We start from the raw sequence: 21977 nt of genomic DNA on the forward strand, positions 1-21977 counted from the left end.
AAGATGTTGTACTATTAGTAATTTTCCGTAGAGTACCTGTGAGTATGGTTGTATCTGTCTAAATGTATTTGTTTTAAAATAGCCATTGCTTCTAAAACCACGACTATTAATGCTAATCGTTAGCATGTCAATGGCGTTTTGCATTGTTTGTTAGCGTTGAGGAAAACTGGCTTTTTCATAAGGCAAAACTGTGTTGTTTTAAATACATGTCTAATGCTCTTTTGTCAAGCTATTATTACATAGTGGGGGAGAGCCTCATGCCAGAACGTATACGCCCCAGCCTGCTTTCGTAATGTGGCTAGTTTTTAGCCCCGCCCAAAAGATCCAGCCAGCTGAGACAGCGAATTTTTTTTTAGCTATATCTGAACAATTCAGTGTTAAATTGTTCTCAGTCTTTGCACATTTTCAGCACTTAGCATCAAACAAATTTCATGTATAAACGCAAAAATGACTTCAGTGCGAGATTACTTCCCACCCATGTCCCGCCACCCTGGCATTCACCATTATTGCTGCCATTACCTCCGAAGGCGTAAAATTGCCTTTGTGTCATTATGTTTTCTTCAGAATGCCGATGCAGTGTTTACCATGCTTGGATTATATTGAATAATAATAACCGATTGATTGCTTGCGACCGTGCGCATGCACACACCCACCCACACACACACACACACACACACACACACCCCGACGCAGCCTCATCATTAGTTGGTGTTTTCACACGGGGGATATTTCAAGCATTTGCTCTCGGTTTGCCTCCCTAAAGCAAACCTTCCCTTAAGCAAGCCAACCTTCATCAATAGCTATTCGTGGTATAGATGTCGCTTTAAATATTCCCACCCTCAAGCCCCAGATAGTTAGATAGACAAAGTAGTTACATAGATACCGTACATATCGTCACTGTTGGGTGGAAACCTCAAATGTCCAAATATGGTCAATTTGATATTTTTTCACAATACTATTGTTCTGCCCTCACATCATCTGTAATTTGTACGCACTATTAAACAATTTATAGTGTTGAAAATAGCTTGACAACAAATCTATTAACTCTCTTGAACATCCAATTGTCTGAGAAGTGTTGCAAAACTTCGCCTCTTCCCTCACTCTGTGGATGGCAGCCTTGTGGCATTATGCCAGCTCAAGATTGAGAGTCTGGATGTTTTTTTGAGACAATAATGAGTGAAAATAGTTTCTTTATACAGTGGGTACAGAAAGTTTTCAGACCCCCTTAAATTTGATTAGGAAAGCCACACCCATGTCGATATAAGACCTTACAGCTCACAGTGCATGTCAGAGCAAATGAGAATCATGAGGTCAAAGGAACTGCCTGAAGAGCTCAGAGACAGAATTGTGGCAAGGCACAGATCTGGCCAAGGTTACAAAAAGAATTTCTGCTGCACTTAAGGTTCCTAAGAGCACAGTGGCCTCCATAATCCTGAAATGGAAGACGTTTGGGACGATCAGAACCCTTCCTTGCGCTGGCCGTCCGGCCAAACTGAGCAATCGGGGGAGAAGAGCCTTGGTGAGAGAGTTAAAGAAGAACCCAAAGATCACTGTGGCTGAGATGCACAGATGTAGTCGGGAGATGGGAGAAAGTTCTAGAAAGTCAACCGTCACTGCAGCCCTCAACCAGTCGGGCCTTTATGGCACAGTGGCCCGATGGAAGCCTCTCCTCAGTGCAAGACACATGAAAGCCCGCACGGAGTTTGCGAAAAAAACACCTGAAGGACTCCAAGATGGTGAGAAATAAGATTCTCTGGTTCCAAAAAGACTCATGGCCGTATTAGCGCAAAAGGGTGCTTCTACTAAATACTGAGCAAAGGGTCGGAATACTTATGGCTGTGTGATATTTCAGTTTTTCTTTTATAATAAATCTGCAAAAATTTCAACAATTCCGTTTTTTTTCCTGTCAATATGGGGTGCTGTGTGTACATCCATCCATCCATTTTCTGAGCCGCTTCTCCTCACTAGGGTCGCGGGCGTGCTGGAGCCTATCCCAGCTGTCATCGGGCAGGAGGCGGGGTAGACCCTGAACTGGTTGCCAGCCAATCGCAGGGCACATCGAAACAAACAACCATTCGCACTCACAGTCATGCCTACGGGCAATTTAGAGTCTCCAATTAATGCATGTTTTTGGGATGTGGGAGGAAACCGGAGTGCCCGGAGAAAACCCACGCAGGCACGGGGAGAACATGCAAACTCCACACAGGCGGGGACGGGGATTGAACCCCGCACCTCAGAACTGTGAGGCTGACGCTCTAACCAGTCGGCCACCGTGCCGCCTGTGTGTACATTAATGTGGTAAAAAATGAACGTAAATTATTTTGGCAAATGGCTGCAAAATAAAAAAGAGTGAACATTTTAAGGGGGTCTGAATACTTTCCGTACCCACTGTATGCATTTGAGTTAGCCTTTTTTGTTAAAAATTGATCTCTGTCATGCTTTGGTGCAGAATGAACTGGTCAGCCATGAAGGGAAGTGCGTGCAAATTCCTTTCGGCCTATTAAACTGCTTTGTCAGCTCATTGTTTTGTTTATTGCATCACAAATGGCTCTAAGAACTTTGAGAAAGAGTTTAGAGTTTGTAATTTTGAATTTGCAATTTTCAAGTGACAAGTACAGCAAGATGACGCTAAATCAAAGGCTGGACTCAATGTCAGTGTTTTTACCAATCGGAAAATTCAACATGCTGTTACAGCACTTTAATTATTAATTGTTTAATAACACAGTTGTGCATCAGTGTTGCTGTTGTTGTCCTTACTGCCCACCGTGGCTTCAACCTCAATGACCGTCGCCTATTGGCATTGGCACTATAAATGTAGTGGCGCCTGTTTCTTTAAGAGAGAAAGTACAGTGTGGAAGCGGGGGGTGCAGTGAGAGAGGAACGTGTGTATTTAATCAACATTTGTGCTGCTTTTCTCAAGCTGTGTGCCGAGACTCTGTAGAGTATGCACATATATAAGCACCCTCTCACAAGGCTTCTGAAGACCACGCCCCCACCCTCTCTCTCTCTCTCGCTCTCTCTCTCTCTCTCTCTCACTCTCTCCCTTACACGCAACCATACACACGCACACATAAACACACACACACCCACACACACACACACACACGCCGCTGTCGGGGAGCCCCGCTGCTGGACCGCGGCCATCTCGCCAAAGGGAAGGGAGTCCGAGCGAGGGCGAAGGGACAAAAGGGGGAAGGAAGTGGGAGTGGAGCGACTTGGAAGCAGGAGCCCGGCGCGAGGCAAAGGAGCGACCTTTACGTGGAGCAAATAAAAAGAGGAGGCGGGAACGAGGAAAGGGGAAACGCGATCACTGTCACGGTTGCAGCGCTCCTTGACGCAGCATGGGCAATGCACCATCACAAGGCATGTCAAACCCTCTCTTTTTTTTTTTTTTTTTTTTTTTTTATTCGATTCTATTCCGTGTGTGTGTGTGTTGTGCGGTCCAACCTGCTGACTGTCACACCGTGCAAGATGGGGGTGGAGGGGGATTGGGCCGTGCCGGAGGAGAGCGATGCTGGATGCAGGTGGTGCGGGTGAAGCTCAGCTTGGGTCAGAGGCGCTGGTTGCAGGTGGTGCTCCTGTGTGTGTGTGTGTGTGTGTGTGCGTGCAGGTGTGCTGGACAAGACGACCTCTACATGGAAGCTCTTCTTTGTAAGACACAGAGCAGAACCCTCATATTTGCTGGGTGTGATGTTGGATTTTTACTGTAAAGGGACTTAGTCTCCAGAGGCCATGTGGGGGATGGTATTTTCTAATGGATAAATGGCCAGGTAATACTCTATTCCTTCTATTGCATTTTTTCTTTTTTTTTTCTTTAGTGAGGCGCTCGCTGCAGGTGTTCCAGTGACAAAGCTAATTGAAGGTCACGGTGAGCCTTAATGGGATGATGCTGATAGGTTACCTCCACCAAGGTTGTGGTTTGTAGTAGGTCGTAGCACAACAACATGACCAATTTCCACCAAACTTTGTGCAACCCATTCAGTTTTGATGGGATGGGGATAACACGGTGGGAAAGGCAATTTCCTCAATTTCTTGGCCAAGCGCATCACCACTGTCCAATGATAAGTGTGTATGTCACATTTTGTTTAATACTGAGGGCGCCATAGTTGTATCGTGGTTGGCAAGGCGGCCTCACAGTTGAGAGGTTCTGGGTTTTGAATCTCGTGACCTCATGTGCTTCCAGTGTTTTTTCCAGGAAGTGGCGTCCTCCCTCATTCAAGAAACATGCGTGTGAGTTTCTTCAAAGGCTTAAATTATGCTTAAGCGTGAATGTGAGTGTGAATGGTTGTCTACAGTATATATGCGCCCTACGATTGACTGGCAACCAGTCCAGGGTGTGCAGTTTATCCTGCGTCTTGCCCAAACCAGCTGGGAGAGGCACCAGCTCACCCGTGATGCCCCATGAGGTGCTAAGCTGGAGAAAATGAATGAAAAAACCGGATGGATGGATGTTTAATATTCAAGTATTTCATAAAATTACACCATAATCGACTCTTAATTCAACCACTATACACGAGAAATGTCAATCTTCCCTGGTGCTTTGAGGTATGAGTGACTACTGGTTGAATGACTTATGTGTTTTTTGAGCCGTCGTTTTGGTGGATTTTTATTTTTTTATTTTTGTTTTAAATAGTGAAGAGTTCTTCAAAAAAGAGGCTTCAAGCTGTTTAATGCCACTCCCAGTGGAAGTTTACTGTCAAACTAACTATGAAACGAAGACAATTGCAATTTGTGCATTTAAAACAACCACATAGCTTAGCATATCAGTCCACGAGCGTAATGCTAATGCTAATTAGCACCTATGTTGCGGTCCTATAACCCTCTAAGCAGGGAAATGAACACAAACGGTGCCACAACCCATGTAGAAAGACAATTAACTAATCACAGTCATATACTGTATTCTTTATCCTCTGTGGAAAAACGACAAAAATTAGTGCCATATGGATGAGCTGAGAGCAGTCGAGATGTCTCGATGAAGAGTATATCTGTGTGTTTGTGTTATAGTGCCCCCGGGTGGCCAAGGTGGGAACACCAGAACGAGCAGTACAATGGCCAATGGATGCAGTGTGACAAAAACTTCTATTTAATTGTTATTTGTATGTTAGTTATGAAATACAATAATAATATGGAGTGCTATTTTTCTTCATTCCAATATCGATTGTTTAAAAAACGTTACAATGATTTTTTGTTGTTGTTTTGGGAAGGCTGGAATGGATTAATGACATTTCCATTCATTTAAATGGATGAAGATGATTTTAAACACGAGGGTTGCGAGTGTGGTTACGGAAAGAATTAAACGTATATCTCAAGGCGCCACTGCGTCGGTACGAGGACACTGACATATGACTTATCGAGGTTACGAACGGCGTGCATTGAATTAGTTTGTGCAGCGAGGAAAGAATATGCCATATTCATATTTAACCGCATTAACGTAGGTTAGTGTTAGACTACAACGTGTTTCCGAAGTCTGTACAAATTCATCTGGCATAAACTGAGGTTCCCCCTGGACTTGGTTTATTAAAACAAAGAGTACATAAGAGAAAAGCACATGTTTTTGAGGACAGTTCTGGCAGCCTTGTTTTTATTGGTTGCTCAGCTACACACTTTTGGCATCCCATCACGTTACAGAGTCAAAATGGCCATAAAGTGGACTTACGAGGTTTTCATTGGGCAATATGCTCGAGGTGGGTCCACCGTTTAGCGGATTAAATTAGGATTGCTCGGCCATTCTACTTTCAAGGACACACAGAGAGAAGGGAAAAGCACAGAGCGTGCGGGGGTGTTAATGTGAACGACGACTGGCGTGCTGCGTGAGGATTCAAAGTCTTCATTCTCGGCCGTCATTTAGGCGGACAGTGGAGTGGGCCCAGGGGAGGAGATGCTAGGACTGAAAGGAAGTTTAAAAGAACACAAAAGCAAGAAAGCTCGAGGAAGGGCTGAGCGGTGTGGAGATGGCGAGGGTCTCGTCTGTGGTGGCGTGCTGCAATGAGGTCATCATTTAGGAGGCTCGTAAGTGTTCAACAGCGCCTAAAGTCTTTTATTCCGCCCCAGCGAGGGGACCACACTTTGCTTCGGACTCATTCAGGAGCTTACTCGGGTCACATTCAGGTGACGGCCGACTTAAGCGTATTTAGACCTTTAGCACTGTGCAGTTTATTTGATTTCATGCTTTATTACGCTAAAGCCTTGTGTCTGTCACAAGAGATTTGACTCGTTTTTGTTGCTTCTGCGGTTTATTTGGGAATATGAAGTGATGAAATATATAGTTCAAAGTCAAAATATACCAAAATGTGTCATGTTAACACTCCCGTATACTGGGCAAGATTGACCCATTTTGGGGAAACAATCCTACAATATTGATCCGCACTTTCAAGTACCATCGCCACTGGTGGCAATTAAGCGCAATTAGTTTAACATCGCTAATCTTCTGCAACGCGCCGTCAGAGCAGGCGGGGCTTCTATCCGCCGGCCGCCATGGCGAATGGAAGTAAGCCCATTAGACGTCACACTAGCAGGCTGAAGCGCGGGAATAGCTTAAGCCGAGTGGAGCGTTAAACCCGACGTCGGCTCGCGCCGGCGACGATGATGCCATTGTCCACAGATGACTGATCCCGCTAACCTTCGTGTTCATCGCCTTTTTAAATCTCTCTATCCGATCCTCGAGTGACACTTTTTGATGCAACTTACAAAAAAAAACAAAAAAACAACGAAATTCATACTGACGTGTGGAAGAATAGGACTCTCTAGATCACTGGGGTCAAACTGGTGGCCCGGGGTCCAGATCCGGCCCACCACTTAATTTTATGTGGCCCGCGAAAGCAATTCAAAATTGCTAATTGTGTTCTGGTGTAATAACATTGAGATATTTGCAAGCATTTTTTTTTTGTTACCAATCCCCCTTTGAAAAGAAATGTAATAGTTGAAAAACATGTTCTTATAGGCTTCTGATTTCAAAATTGGTTATTCATCAATGTGTTATGTATACTCTATGTAATTATATGAGGTAATCTTTCATTTATATGGGTTCACAGTCGTAGCGGCCCTCCGGGGGAAGTCATAACTACGATGTGGCCCGTGACAAAGATGCGTTTGACACCCCTGCTCTAGATATTGTTGTAGCGCGAAAAACAAGTCGGCTGCTCACTCGTAATACAAAAGGAATCATTTACAAAGGTACTGTTCGTAACTCATTCACTGTCAGCAATTTTTACAGCAATTCCTCATATTGCCACCCGTTTTAGAGCATTTTGGTAAGCAAGTGAGTAATCCCACACTAGCACTTTGCCGCAGCTGCGCCTATAAAGCCGCTGATTGGTGGTTCGGGACAGGCGCATCAGTGAAGGCACCGCCCACCATTGCTCACCCAGGCACTGAAACAAAAAAATCACAACTGCAAATAGATACATGACAGACTTTGACGCTAAAGATTTCTGCTTTGTGACACCCCATAGTGTAGAACAACAATAACAAGAATGAGAAAGGACTTTTGATGATCGCGACACACACAGTCTACCAACCATACATACATAAAGATAATCGGGCTGTTTTTGTCCCCATTTTGTCCCTTGTCAACCAAAGACGACAAATGCCAGACTATCTTATGTTTTATAAGATTATCCTGTATTCTGATGTGTGTTAAGAGTGTATCTGTCCCGATTATACGGTCCGAAACGGGTTGCGGCCATCAATCTTAAATATTAAACATGTTCAATATTTACGATCAAAAATCTTCGTGTGTGGGTAAAGACGACTACTCCCGAATCTTGCCTTCGTGAATTGTGAGGTGGAACGGAATGTAGCCAATCGAAGAAGCGACCTGATTGAGTAAGTGGGTGTAAAGAAAAACAAGCATGTCCTACCTGGTGTTTTTTTTAAATATTTTTTTATTTTTGTGTATTAAAGTGGGTTCCCTAGACGGCAAGAAGTATTTTCCAAAGCAAGTCTTTTTTGGAAGACATCACCATTCTACAGCAGTGCCGCTTCCCGTCCCTTCGGGAACACTTGGGAAACATCGGTGCAACATACACAGTAGTGTTTGTTGTTCTTTGTTTTATGTGATCACGTGTGTTTTATGTAGATCACATCTGATCAGGTCAGATTCCTGCCTTGAAAGACTTATTCCTAGATTGGCAGTGGAATATAATCACCACTCACATTATGACCAAATCTGTTAAATGCCAGATTTTTTTTTTATCTTCACGTGAGGGGTCTGTAACAGATAAAGAATCTTCAACGATCCTTGTGTGTACCAGGCCATATAGATAGTATATAGATGAACACTACCTTTACTATACTTTCTGCAGTTGAGTAAATAAACAACCCTACCCACTCATTGACATAAGTAAAAAATACCTCCCAGCATGATGAAATATGCTTCAACACTACCACATTAATAAACATGTAGTTAAATTAATACTGCCCTGAAAGTGTCACATAAATCTGAGAATGACTCCTTTGTAATGGCAGTATTTTATTATTTTTTTAAACGGGTTCTTATTAGATTCTGCGAGCAATGCGTACCTAACGTCGTAATCAATCCTGCCAAATCAACTGGAAATGGGATTTACTGCTGATTCTCCCATTTATTGCACTCTTAATTACAAATACTGTTTGGCAACCTCATGCGTTTGCGTCTTCAGCAGTTATCCTTCACTTCCCTGGTGACGACACATTCTTAAATCCTTGTTGTTATGTTCTGGTTTTCTTCTTTTTTTTCCTCAGGTGGCTGAACAGTTGGGGCTCAGATGTTTATCAAGCATCAGCATGCGTAAACATCTGAACTCACATGAACTGCATTTATCGTCTCACCTTTTATTGAGCTCTGTTTTAAAGACACAGGGAGACTGACACCAGCGTGTTTGTGAAGTCACTTATTGGCCGTCGCGCACCTGCTCGTTCTTGGTGCACAAAAGACCCGCCGGCTCTGCCTTGTGATTGGCTGACGATGATGCAATGTTTCACGGCAGGCGTCGAACGAGCGCCGCTCTCTCTGTTTTCAGGGCATGCCAGATAGCGATTGACCCTTGCGGGAGCACCGTTGCCAGGTGAAATCCGATAATTATTCACACATGAATAGGACTGCGTGAGTAGTAACATCTGCTTTTGTGCTTCATATGGCATCCTTGGCCTGGCAGGTTATCACCACACCAGAGCCTGCAGAAGCTTTTTGACACCCCTCCAAGATGGTTATTTAACACACAGCGCCACGGACTGTGTATGTGCTGTGATGCCTTATCTTATCACACTCTCTAAAAGGAAAAGTTCAGCTTTCTGCTCCAGAGATTTGTCCCCCTCTGTCTCTGTAGCCTCAAGGTCGTTTAATGACTAAATCATTTAAATATTACGTTTATCAAACATCTTTTTCTTTACCGCTCACGCTGCACCTGTGACACAACTAGACAAATAATGCAGGAATTAGAGGACTTGTCATCACTATTGTATCATCACTGTAGCCATTTATCAGCAGGTTTAGTCTTCTTGTTGTGACGCCTGAACGTATCATTAAGATCGAGCGTCTAGTCAAAGCAATCTGTTCTCATTTATTACACTCATTGTATAGTATAGTTGGACTTGAAATTCAATCTTATTTATTTATTTATTTATTTTAATGGACTGAGAAAATTTGGTCTCCGCCATATGTCAACCGAATTTGCAACTCTAGATTGCCGTGGTAAAGTGGAGTGAAGTTTGGAAGTGTCACAATAACACTAAATATTGTTTTGAAGTGTAAGTTTTTGGAAACCTCGGGGGTGTGCCCATAGTGAGTGTGGCGACAAGTGCTCAACAAATGATTGACACCTTGTGAGTCCCGCTTTCTGTCTCTGATTGGTTGTTTTCCCTTGGGTGCGGTGGTTTCTTGTATATCAAATTAGAAGCACAAGTTTGGGCCAGATATGACTGATTATTATTAGCACATTTCCTTCGTACATTCCAATCAACGTGGAAATGAGCGCACATGTTGGAGTAGCCGACTCCTTCCTGTCCACGCCCACATTTGAATATGCAAATCACATTTAAATGAACCCTGCACCTGAGATGCCGATCTCTGCATGATCCGCAAAAAATGAAAAATGAGCAAGGGAATGAAGCTGCCCACCGACAAAGTGTGGCCAAAAAATGGCGGAAGAACCGGCGCAGAGGGCCTCACCCCGTTCGAGGAGAGAGTCGCTGCGATCATGGGTGACGCTGCTCTCTCAGGGGTGATGGGAGGACACATGGCTGACTATGATCACCCCACAAGGTTATTACCATGTATTTTTATAACTCATAACAAATGTGTTCATACAGTAACCTACACTCAGCCCTGTGAGATAAAGGTTCATGCGTAGATGTTCAATGTGTGGTATTTGCAATAAATCTTTTGAATTCAAATAGAAGCACATCAGCATATCAAAGAGGATATCAAAAAGTTTGACTCCTTTTTGATTACTCAATTTATCATTTTAATACACGTGTGGACACGCACGCTGAAAAAAAAAATCACGTTTTCTTTTTAGGAGAAGAGGGGTAAATTATGTCAATTTAAACATGTTTTAATCATGTGGAACTGATGTACAGGACTCTTTTTTTTCAGTGCATCTGCTGGAGTCACGAAGCGATTGTGAGGGCAATAGGCGGCATAAATGATCGCCTTGATCAATTAATAGGTGTCCTCACAAATATCAGTGGTTCATTAAATACACTGGTTAACAAATGAATTCCCAGTCCTTGTCTCAATTGCATTGTTGAAATCAAATGTTGCCGGGCGTGAATTGTTCATCAGTGCTAATTGTTCATGTGTGTCTGGTGTGCAGATTTTATGAGAACAGTTTCCCAGCATCACCTCTAAGTGTCGCCAAAGCACCAAAAGCTGCAGAAACGTGCGTACGCCAGCCGTGCAGTTGGCGTGAGGCACCGCACATTTCCACGGTCATGTCACTCTTGATACATCTGAACTTTGCCGTGAAAAAGAACGGACGCCATGTTTTTGTGCATACGCACCTTTCGTACATGAGGCCCCAGGTCTTCCTCCTAGTTCTAAGGTTTAAGGTTCGTGTAGGTTTTTTTGCGAGTTCCTTCCACCTTCCAAAAACATGCCTGTTAAGGTTCATTGAAGACTCTAAATTGTCAGTAAGTGTGACTGTGGGTGTGAATGTTGATCTGTTTGTGCACTACAATTGCCTGCAGCTTACTGGTGAGCCTAATGAAGACAAATGCTATAGAAAAATGGATGGGACCAACCTTATGCTCGGGCACCGAAACGGCTGAGCCGGACACGTTATTACGTCTGTTGATTGGCAAACAGAGAATGTTCACTGACAGAATGTGGTCTAATAACAAAGCTTGTCATTTTCTTGTATTATTGGCCTCCATACTGTGTAGCCTTCCTCTTCTTTGTTGAATTCATTCCTTGTGATACGCTGGTTTTCCTCACCTGGTCGAGGACTACTTCCTGGCTTCTGCGCTACCTCGCAAAATCGCACCGAGCAAGGCAATCGCGAGTGCTCCCTAAGAGAACAAAGAGCGATGAGGCAAACGGCGCATTTGAAGGAAATGAGCTTGGCGATGCTAGCGAGGCGCTGGCAGAAGCAGTAATAGTTTTCCTTTTCTCCCCTCCCGATGGTTCCCTCCTACGTTCTACCCCTTATCAACTCTGATTTTCATTCCCCAGATGCTCTGGCAGGAATACAAAGCAGGCAGCACCGGCGCTGATCATTCCGGGCCCAGATTAGCCTCCTTCTGTTCCCGACTGGATCCAACTTATCACTCATCGCGTTCTGGTTGTACTGCATACCCATCCACCATCATTTCGTTGCCTCTTGACTCGCCATTCTCTCAGTTGTCTCGTTCAATTCATCAGACCCCGTAACCTGAAATCCCCAAAGTGACGCTGATGAAGTATCACTTTACACATTTTTCTTCCCCATGTTTCAACTGCCTCTGGGTTTTGACAGATAATTTAGATATTCCTTCTGTGTCCCTGCCAGCTTTTAAAGCAGCTCCATGTTTCTTTTTTATGGCGTCTCCATTTTCCAGATCAATACTTGAATGTGTACACGCTAAGTCTCTGCAGCAAAACTTTGCAAGAACCCTACTACATTAAACCAACACCAGCACATTCAGCATAACGATGAGCAGGGAATTTATTGGTACTTGTTGCATTTCGAATTGGCATATCTGTCATGGTATGATATATATAAAACACTTTGTATTCTGACATCTTTAGATCAGAATCAGGCCTCTTCCAAATGTCTCTGCCTACATTAAATATGCTACATTATTTGCAGACGCCCCCCCAAAAAAAAAAAAAATACAAGAATGTCCACGTAATGCTTGTGAACGAGTGGAGAAGCAGTACAGGACTTTCGACACCCACTCTTCCAGTTGATCAGGCGCAACATTGCATGCGAAGTCCACGGCCGCGCCCCGACCCAACTGCCAGAAACTATCAGGGCAGTGACTATGAAAAGGTCACATCTTACTTCTTTGCTCCCCTTGAGACGGACCTGCTCCCTTTTTAGTTCATCCGGCACTCGATGCGTTCCTCGCCTCCCCGTTGATCAGTCGAGCCGCATCCATCTCCTCAGTCCGACGTGTTAATGGCAAACCCATGGCCGTAACGCCCGTGCGTGGCATTGACATTTTTTGAAACACTGCCAGGGAGCATGAGCAAAAGAAGACAAGCAGAAGAAACATACTCTACCGTTGAGATTTTCTTGAGGAGAGGAGGGCTGGAAAAGCATTCGTGTTTTCTGCAATCGCGAGTGGTTTGTTCAATCACGTGTTTTCTTTATTTGTTTGTGTATGTACAGAACAATTTTATCTCGAGAGGAGATCTGATTTTGGGAGAGAGGTAGTGTACACCGTCGACTGATCGCCAGCCAATCGTGGAGCACATACTGTACATTGACAAACAGCTATTTACACCTAACACAATTTACAATTGAATCTTTAATGAACCCAATATCAGAGGAGGGTAGAGTAGCCAGAAATTGTACTCGAGTTACTGTTCTGTTACTTTAGAATAGCATGACTCAGGTAAAAGTAGAAAGTAGTCCTCCAAATAATTACTTGTGTAAGTATTCAGTGAAAAAAACTACTTAAGTACTGAGTAACTGGTGAGTAACGTCTGATTTATTTATTTTTCTAAATAGCGGATGAATGTCAAATAGACAAAAATATGAAATAGGAATATGCTAATTTAAATATTTCCCAACAATATCCCTTTAAAACATTAAAAAAAAAAAAAAATAGCATAAATGAAGGCTAATTCAGCCACAATAAATGGATATTTATTCTATTCGATTCTCTGTTCTATATGATCTATTTTTATTTCTATTGTGACAGTCATGGATAGTTTGACCGGAATTATTTGCCCACGACACCAAATATAGCCAAAGTAAATGCGATCGCCAGCACTTGCTGAAATTACGATCATCCAGCGTCTTTGCGTTCGTAACAACGACACTCGCGGGCGTTGAGTACCCTGGGGGCGCGAGACCCAGCAGCTTACGAAGCAGCGGACTCGCGTAGCAGCGTGTCTTTAAATACAGGCTAACGTGAACGATCAGCCATTCTTATGTTGTTTAAAATAAAAAATAAAAAACATGAATATTTGAACCTGTGTATTATTTGAATATCCTAGTATTGATTTCACAATAACAAGGTACATTTATACACAAAAGTATAGTTTAAAGATGCTGGCAAGCTTGGTGCTTTTCAAGATGGAATGTGTTGTTTCTGTGGAGAAGGATCTATAATTTGTGATGATGTTAGGAATTAACTAGTCGTTCGCCTGTCGTCTTTTCGTCAGCCTCGATTGCTTGGCCTCTTTCATTCAATCGCAGGAGGTAATCACGGCCAAGCTGCAAGGATCTTTGAAGGTTGATATTCCGTCAGCCGGTGGTTGTCTCTTCCCTTTTGTTTCAAAGACATCCACAGATGACCAATCATGAACAAATTTCATTGTCACACGTTCAATGTTCCTCTGAGCAGAAAGGGAGGCGGCCGCTATGATCCCGCAGACAAACCAGCGGGTGTCTACTACAATAGCGGAACATCGTGTTTGTTATTCTGTCCATTGTTGCAGCGCCTGTATTTGCCATCTGCCTTCTCCTCCAACATCTGAAGTGTTCATTTGGAGGGAACATAATGGTCCAAATCTTGGCTATACCGAGGTCATTGTGTATGTCTAGGAGATATAGATTGATAAGCTTCCAGATGATTTTATATTCTTGCGAGACGGAAGAACAGCTATGCAGCAAAAGCAGCAGACACAGTGGTTGTTCAAAGAATACTTTTCTGAGCTTCTCTTTTGTACATTTGTAAGTCGCACCCTATTATCTTTACTAAACATGGGCTATGCTCTATTTTTCAACCCCCCTTTCTTCTCACATCCCACCACGGTCCTGTCTGACTTTATTATCCTCTGATCCTCTGAACCTATGTCCCAATCACAAACATACTTAGTCAGTTTTGAGCAAGTCAGTAAGTGTGAGGCACACAGTTATGTAAGAATGTACAGAAATTAATCTGGGATTGTATCCGTTTTCCATCACATGATTCCCAATTTGTGACATGTCATTTTAAGAACCGGAATCGTAGCTGAAATATAGCATCCAGTGTCTCTAATACCGCCTGACAAGTGGATCTCTGTATTAGCGGCAGCGCCTGTTTATGGAATTGCCTCACGGCTCTGCAAACACTCATTGCATGTAGCCCGCATTAGATAAACGGTCGCGATGGGCCTGACGTGCTTCCGGGGGCGGGGAGGGGCTGCAAGTCTGTTGGGAACGGGAGTGAGCCCTGACACATCTGAGAGAAAAATAATCTGCCGCTCGCAGACCAGGTTCTGGTCTTCAGGCTACAATCAGTGGATGTTTGGATGTTTTCCCGTCATTAACCCCCTTGACGCTTGATGTGATATCAGAGTGGAGGATATGCTTCTTGATTGACTAACATTGTCACACACGAGTCAGACGCTAAGGCGCTACATCCCTCCCGCCGTTACTAGGAAACAGGAGCCTCGTGGAAATGTGGCAAGCGAGCCGACCAGTGGAGAGGTGTAACGTGATTTTTGCCGAGCCTGCCTCTGGGGGTCAAAAGTCCAAATAAACGCTTGATGCCCAATACATTACACCCAGGTTTTCTTTTGCACCTGCGCAAGGATACTGGTGAACACGCCGCGCTCCATGTTTGGATAAAATTGCCTCCCAGCCCAAATTGCCTCCCAAGCCAACTCTCGGTCCCTAAAATAACACACCATTGGAGTTTCACTTATTATAATCAATGGTGCCATAAAGGTCCAGAATAACCTTGTTATGTTACACTGAAGGACAGTGCACTGAGGCCAATGGAGTACGAGTAGATTCAAACAAAATGAAAGCTGCAAGCAGTGATGATTGGGCCCTCGCGCCCCCTTTTCATGGCGAATCCCCGAAATGATTAAACTTTGACGCCATGCTCCGCCCACATTAGATGCTGCTGGGGGAAAAAAATGGTAGCAATTTAGCATCATCCATCTGTCGAGGATACCTGCTTCCCATCGGGGTTCTATTTGGGCCAATTGCCGAGTTGGGTTTCGCTGCAGTACCAGACCATAAATTCACCCAAAATGGCCGACTTCCTGTACAATTTGGAGCATGGGTCCTTGAGACTTTGTGTTTCTTCAGATACAAATTCCCATCAAAATTCATGTCAATTGATGAAACTTTTTTTTCCTAACTGTTCATAATTAGAATGTGTATTTTAATGAGGGAAATAATATTGTACTTTATAAAAACATGACATAATTAAATAGAAATAAAGAGAATTGAAAACAACTCCTTCGATTTGTGTGCTGTGAATTACACCACACCGGTGCTTGATCATAGTCGTATCTGGACACTGGACTTTGTTGTCCAGGACCTTGCGTTTCCATCTGCTCTCATCGACCAACCTTTAGTTGGCGTGTGGAAAACCATGGCAGTTCCTCCTCTGGCACGAGCTCTCCCGCTTGGCCAGAAAGTGGGCTTGCTTGCTCGGGTTGCAGCCACCGTTCTCTCTCACGACATCGTGCCAAAAGCCTTGATGGTAAAATATCCGCGCTGACTTCTGGATGGCAGAAAGGCAGCATCGCTGTGGCGTGAAGGCTTCCAGGGGGTCTGGCAGGAGGTCTTCCTCTTCTGCGCCTCCACGTGGAGCAGAGCCAGGGCTGGGATGTTGTTTCCAGCTGCTACTGGTTGTGGTTGCGTCAATTACAAGCCGTAAGCTCGGTCAAGATGTCATATGAGGCCTTGTATTATACATGTGAGGCGGCTTTTTGACTCGCGTCGCTTCTCATTCAATCGATCTTTCTTTTTTTTTTTTTCGTCGTGCTGATCCGGATCGCAAGCTACAAAATATTCATGGTGTTGCGCACACGCTTCAGCCCATTGTGCATTCAACTTTGTTTTAGTGGCTTTGTTAAAACAAAGTCTGTGCTGCTCTCCAGTGCATAACGACTCATTTAGTTCCTTTGTAAACATAGACAGCGTTTGAGAGGCTTGATAAATGCAATGGCTTAAAACGTCCCCTAATGACAAGTGGCAGTCGGGGAGGCGGACGGCATGAATCATTCCCTTCGATTAAAGCGGGAGATAAAAGAGGACGACTGTCGTTGGCTTCCTCGTGTTTGGCATTTAGAGTTATGTGCGGTGATTACTCCTGCATCTAACTCAGAGACACTTTTCCACACCTATAGTTGCTTTCTCAGGTGCAACTTAGTTGATGGCTTCGTCTATCAACCCCCCCACGCCCCCACCCCCGGTTTGGTTACTTTTCACATGCAAGAACTTGCCACAACTAGAGATGAAAATAGAAATTTAATATCAATATTATAGTGCGCAAAAATATCACAGTTGTCATGATTTTGCGAATACAAACACATCATGGGCGGCACATTGGACAACTGGTTTGCACTGCGTCACAGTTCACAAGTCGTTGGTTTGAAACCGGGCTCCGGCCTCCCCGTGCTTGTGTGGGTTTTGCCTGTGCTGCCTTCCGCCATGTTTCATAGCACGTTTGTCTGATTTGTCTCTTCTTTACGTCTTCTTCTTTCTCTCCTCTTTGCTGCGCCGACATCAGCATTTTTCACAGAGCATTTCGTATTTGATCTGTTTTTTCTAATGAAGTGCATGTCCTTTAGGTAGGAGACTCACGCTGGCATACCCCATACTCAATGAATCGTTACGCTTTATCATCGTCGCATAATCACTGTTTAGCGTCTAATAAATGTAAGTGGCTACCGGCCGGGCAAGCCTAACACAAATTGACACGAGCGTTGCAGCTCGCAGAGTCGCCATCGACTGTCCTGTTCTGTGTCACAGCTCGCCACTTCTTATGATGTTGCAAAAATCAATGGCGGCACAAAATTGCCACGCCCTTGTTACTCTAGTGCAGGGGTGTCAAACTCATTTTTGTCACGGGCCACATCGCAGTTATGGTTCCACTCGGAGGGCCGTTATGGTTGCAAACCCATATGAATGTATGATTGCCTCATATTATTACATATACACAAATTAATGGATAATTACTTTTGAAATCAAAAGCTAGTAAAAAACTGTTTGTTCAACTACAGTATGAATCTATTTTATTTTAAAAGTGGGGTTGGTCCCAAAAAAAAAATGCTTGCAATATCTCAATATTTTTAAAAGTGAAGCCAATTTGGAATTTTGGTATTTTAGCAAGAAATACAAAGTCGTTGCACACTCTCGCGGGCCACATAAAATGATGTGGCGTGCCGGATCTGGCCCCCGGGCCACCAGTTTGACACCTGTGCTCGAGTGCAATGCTTTTTTTTTTCTTTTTTACACCAAGTTCCACCTCAAAAATGATTGCAGTATATTTAACATTGCAACATTAAAATACTATTATGTATTATATTAAGTGGTCATCAAAAACAAGATTTGATTAAAATGTATTACACATAAAAGTTCAATAATTGTATCTAAGTACATTTTTGAAAACAAACATTCCTAAAGATTAAATGCGACTGTATTTTGCTTCAATGTTAAATACAACAGAACTGTACTTAAAGGTCCTGTAAAGTGACGTCGCAGCCTGGAAAGCCCAGAGACGACTCACTGGGACATCGTGTACTGTATGTACTGTATGTAGGTACAGTATGTATGTATGTAAATGTACTGTACTGGATTAAAAAAAAGTTTAAGCAGAAGCGCCCCCCCCAAAAAAATAAAAATAAAAAATAAAATATATATATATATATATATATATATATATATATTTATTTTTTATTTTTTAAACTACGAGCATATATTTTATTCTCATTTCTGAGGGCAGGACTTCTATCCTTAAAATTCATAATTTAGTATTGAGTGTATGGTACAAACTGTACAGAATTTTAGACAAAATGGTTGCTAAATGGTTCACGATAAGCATTAGCGGGATACCGATGACCATTTTAGGTAAAGAAAACCACTAACTACCATTCAACTCCCTCATACATCACATTATATGTACATTACACATCTGTTAGTGTCTTAAAAATCACTTACAGACGCTCCTCTGTCATTTTTGGCAATGTCTTTCATTGGCCCAAAACTGCGTCCGTCTTCAATAAATGGACAGCGGCCAAATAGTTCTGGGCGTTGCAAAATCGGTTCTGAACGAGTGGGCTCCAGGAAGCAAATAAGCTTTTATTAGTAGTTTTTATTGTCTCGAGGCAGAAAGTTTTGCATCAACCAACTTTTGCGGTCCACTTAGCCAAGTTAGCCAATTTTCTTTTTTTTTTTCTCACAGCCCTAGTTTGAACATTTCATTCAGGGATTCTTCGTGTACCACAACGAGCAGCCCATGTACCACCAGTGGTATACATACCACACTTTGAGCATCACTTCTCTCTCTTGCTCCACAGGCACAAGCCGAGGTTTAAAAAAGTTGTTTCAGTAAGAGAGAACTAAAGAATTGTAGCTTCATTTGTAGTTGCTTCTTTACACCCAGAGCACTTACTTGCACAGCATACAAATGTGGGGGAAACAAGTCTTCTTCTAAACTGAATTCTCTTCCTCTGTGGCTCTCGTGTAGTTACGTTTGCTCAGTGTCGTGTGTGGCAACGGCAGCAGGCTGCTTTTTTTTTTTTTTTTTTTTGAAAACAAAGATTCGTAGCTGCATGTAAATGAGACGTGCGGCAGATTAAGTGTCTGGAGAATTGAAGGGGCGACATCTTGGCTTTTCCGATTCCTCGCACCTCTCCCGCATTGATCCATGTCGTTCAGTGACATTTGCACCACTGAAGGCGATCGGAGGAGCAGATCAATTACACGTAATTGTTTGGCAAGGAGTTAAAAGTAGAAATACGGATTCAATTCCTTTACTTAAGTAAACGTAAAAATTACAGATTCAAATTTATAAAGTAAAAGTAGAAATTACGGACTGTAATTTACAAACTACAAAAGTAACAACAACATTTACACTGTCAATTATATAAAATGCAATATGAAATAATGAAAAAAAAAGTTTGAGCTATAGACATAAATGCCACAAATGCTCAAATACTTGGTAAAAACGGCGTTTGAAATGTCTTTCAATAAGTGGAATTATCTTGAAATTTCACACACTTGGACATTTCACTCAACTCCTCAAAATAATATTTGCCGTTGTAGTTCATGATGAAAAAAAAAATGTTTGAAATGCCTTTCAAGTTGAGTTGGATTGGCTTGAAATTTCACACACAATGTACTCTTGAAAATAGTGCCTGGATCACAGTCATATGTGCCAAATATGCTCAAAATACCTTTAACTAGAATGCAGTAATAGCAATACCTTTCACAAATAAATGGGATTATCTTGAAATTTCACACGCAAAATATTCATCCAAGTCATGTATGTATGTGCCACGGGCATTTTTTGCAGAAGTACAAAATCGTTTACGGGGATGTAAGATTGGTTTTAGGGGTGCTAAGACACTTAAACTTGGCCCTAACCACACGCAACAAAATATTGGGGGGGGCTCAACATTTTAAGGGGGCTTCAGAAAAAAAAAAAAATTGCCACTGCCCTGGACTATAACCTACCTTTGTCTAGTTTCTTCAGCTTCAAACCTCCTACTGTAAAGCCAACGTTTTCTAAAAAAAAAAGCTTTGTTTTTTGGTCAGTTTGTTCATTTATTTGTCAGGGTTTGTGTACAGCCACTATAACAAGTTGTGTCCCAAATGATAGCTTTTTAGCTCATTTCCATCTGCAGTCCCTGTGGCAGACAAAAAAGAGAAATTTGAAAAGTCAGTATACGTATACGTGTAAAAACACACACAACTTACATTATTCATGCCTACACAGTAATAAAATGCATTACTCAAATATTATGTGTCAAACTAGTGGCCCGGGGGCCAGATCCAGCCCGCCACATCATTTTATATTGCCCACGAAAGAAAATCCAAATTGCTAATTGTGTTCTGGTGCAATAGCATTGAGATATTGCAAGCATTTTTTTTTTTTGTTACCAATCCCCTTTAATAGTTGAAAAATGTGTTTTTATAGGTTTCTGATTCCAAAACTGGTTATTTACTTACTGTACATAAAGTGCATTAGTCTTACTCGGTATACTCACATAGATTACATTTCAAATTTTCAAACATTCTGTAAAAATGTTTCAAAATAAGTTCACCACTGTCCATAGTAACACTCTTTGTCAACTCTAAAGAAGTTATCCTCGGTAAATAATAAACAAATAGCAAAACAGCAGGTAGCTAAAACAAGTGATGCTGGAGTATATTCTTCTCTTACCACTCCTTGTACAGGCAGTGTAGCCAAAAAGCTAAAGAAAAAAACAAAACTCATGCGCAAGTCAGCGTTACTGACTGGAATTCATGCAGGCCAGTTTTTGATAAATGTGACCGACTGGAGTACATATAGTCCGGTGTTTAATGAATATGAATGACAACACATGTTTTTAAATAAGAAAAATAGCACTGTACAGTGTTGTACTGTATGACAACATACATTTATAACATACTGTAATTAAATGCAATGTGAAGAATTAAACAGTTTGTGCATCATGATTTCATGCTTCAATGCTGATTGACATTGTGCTCCTTCTGGCGTGTGCACCTTGGCCACCAGGGGGCACTATGATATAGACATACGCAAAAAATTCACAACTGACCCAGTAAGCTGTAGTAGTATTAGTCCTTTTTTTGCAGAGGATAAAGAATACATGCCTGTGAGTATTGTTATATGATCTGTCTACACGTGTCACTGCACTATTTGTGTTCAAATAGCCGTCGCTTAAAGGGTTATAACACCGGAACACCGTTGCAATTCTATTTACAGTTCGATACAACGGTGTGGGCCACCGCAAAAATCCTAAACTGTTTGCCTTATTACCTCTAACAAAAAACTGTGACCAAGCAGTTTTTTTTTTAAGTAACTACAATCTGGATCAAAACAACAAAGAATCGCTTGATGGATTGATTTTAGCGTGTTTAATACATCAAGTTGAAGAATTTTATCGTGGCCCTTGCATCGTTCGATCTTTTCTGAATGGAGGAAAAGATTTGGACACCCCTGGTTTAAAATATCTGACTGGAATGCATACAGGCCTATCGTGTAGACGTGTTCCCACTTCTTTGTGACTTTGCACCTGCATCATTCAGCCACCACCTTCAAATGATGCCTCCCTCTTCCGTCAAGTTAATTGGGGTAAAAACTCCTCCATATTCTCGCCCCGTGAAGAGCTTCGGAAGCGCACGCTCGCACGTTATCTTTGGGATGCAGAGGCGTAATCTCGCTCTAGATTTTGACAGCCGCCGCCTCGTAGTGTAGCCATCTTGTGCCCGAGCGCGGGATGTTTATCGTCATCATCGTCAGCGGCTATCGGCAATCAAATGCTTCATGTCTTGTGACAGCGAGGTGGCGAAGCACCATCACGACGCTGGCATTTTCTGTCATGTTTGATGTTTTTCACTTGCCGGCACTGTAACATATTTTTGGGGTGTGGAAGAAATGTAAGTTCGGCCCAAGTT

At 42.6% G+C, this 21977-nt stretch overlaps 1 protein-coding gene across 6 annotated transcripts in view; it reads left to right on the forward strand.

Annotated features, from left to right (window-relative positions):
• srcin1a (SRC kinase signaling inhibitor 1a) overlaps positions 1-21977 on the forward strand; it is a 130789-nt gene that overhangs the window by 26624 nt on the left and 82188 nt on the right. The window contains exon 1 of one of the 6 annotated variants that reach the window (XM_061749108.1): positions 3055-3363. The exons of 4 other annotated variants lie outside the window; for them this stretch is intronic. In XM_061749108.1, the coding sequence (XP_061605092.1) occupies positions 3342-3363 (22 nt within the window). In that variant the 5' untranslated portion in view covers positions 3055-3341. Of the gene's footprint in view, positions 1-3054; positions 3364-5774; positions 6010-21977 lie in introns of those variants that run through there. One more of the 6 variants, XM_061749113.1, reaches the window with a different exon arrangement.

Source organism: Phyllopteryx taeniolatus, chromosome 16 (assembly GCF_024500385.1).
Source record: "Phyllopteryx taeniolatus isolate TA_2022b chromosome 16, UOR_Ptae_1.2, whole genome shotgun sequence".
Lineage (NCBI taxonomy): Eukaryota > Metazoa > Chordata > Actinopteri > Syngnathiformes > Syngnathidae > Phyllopteryx > Phyllopteryx taeniolatus.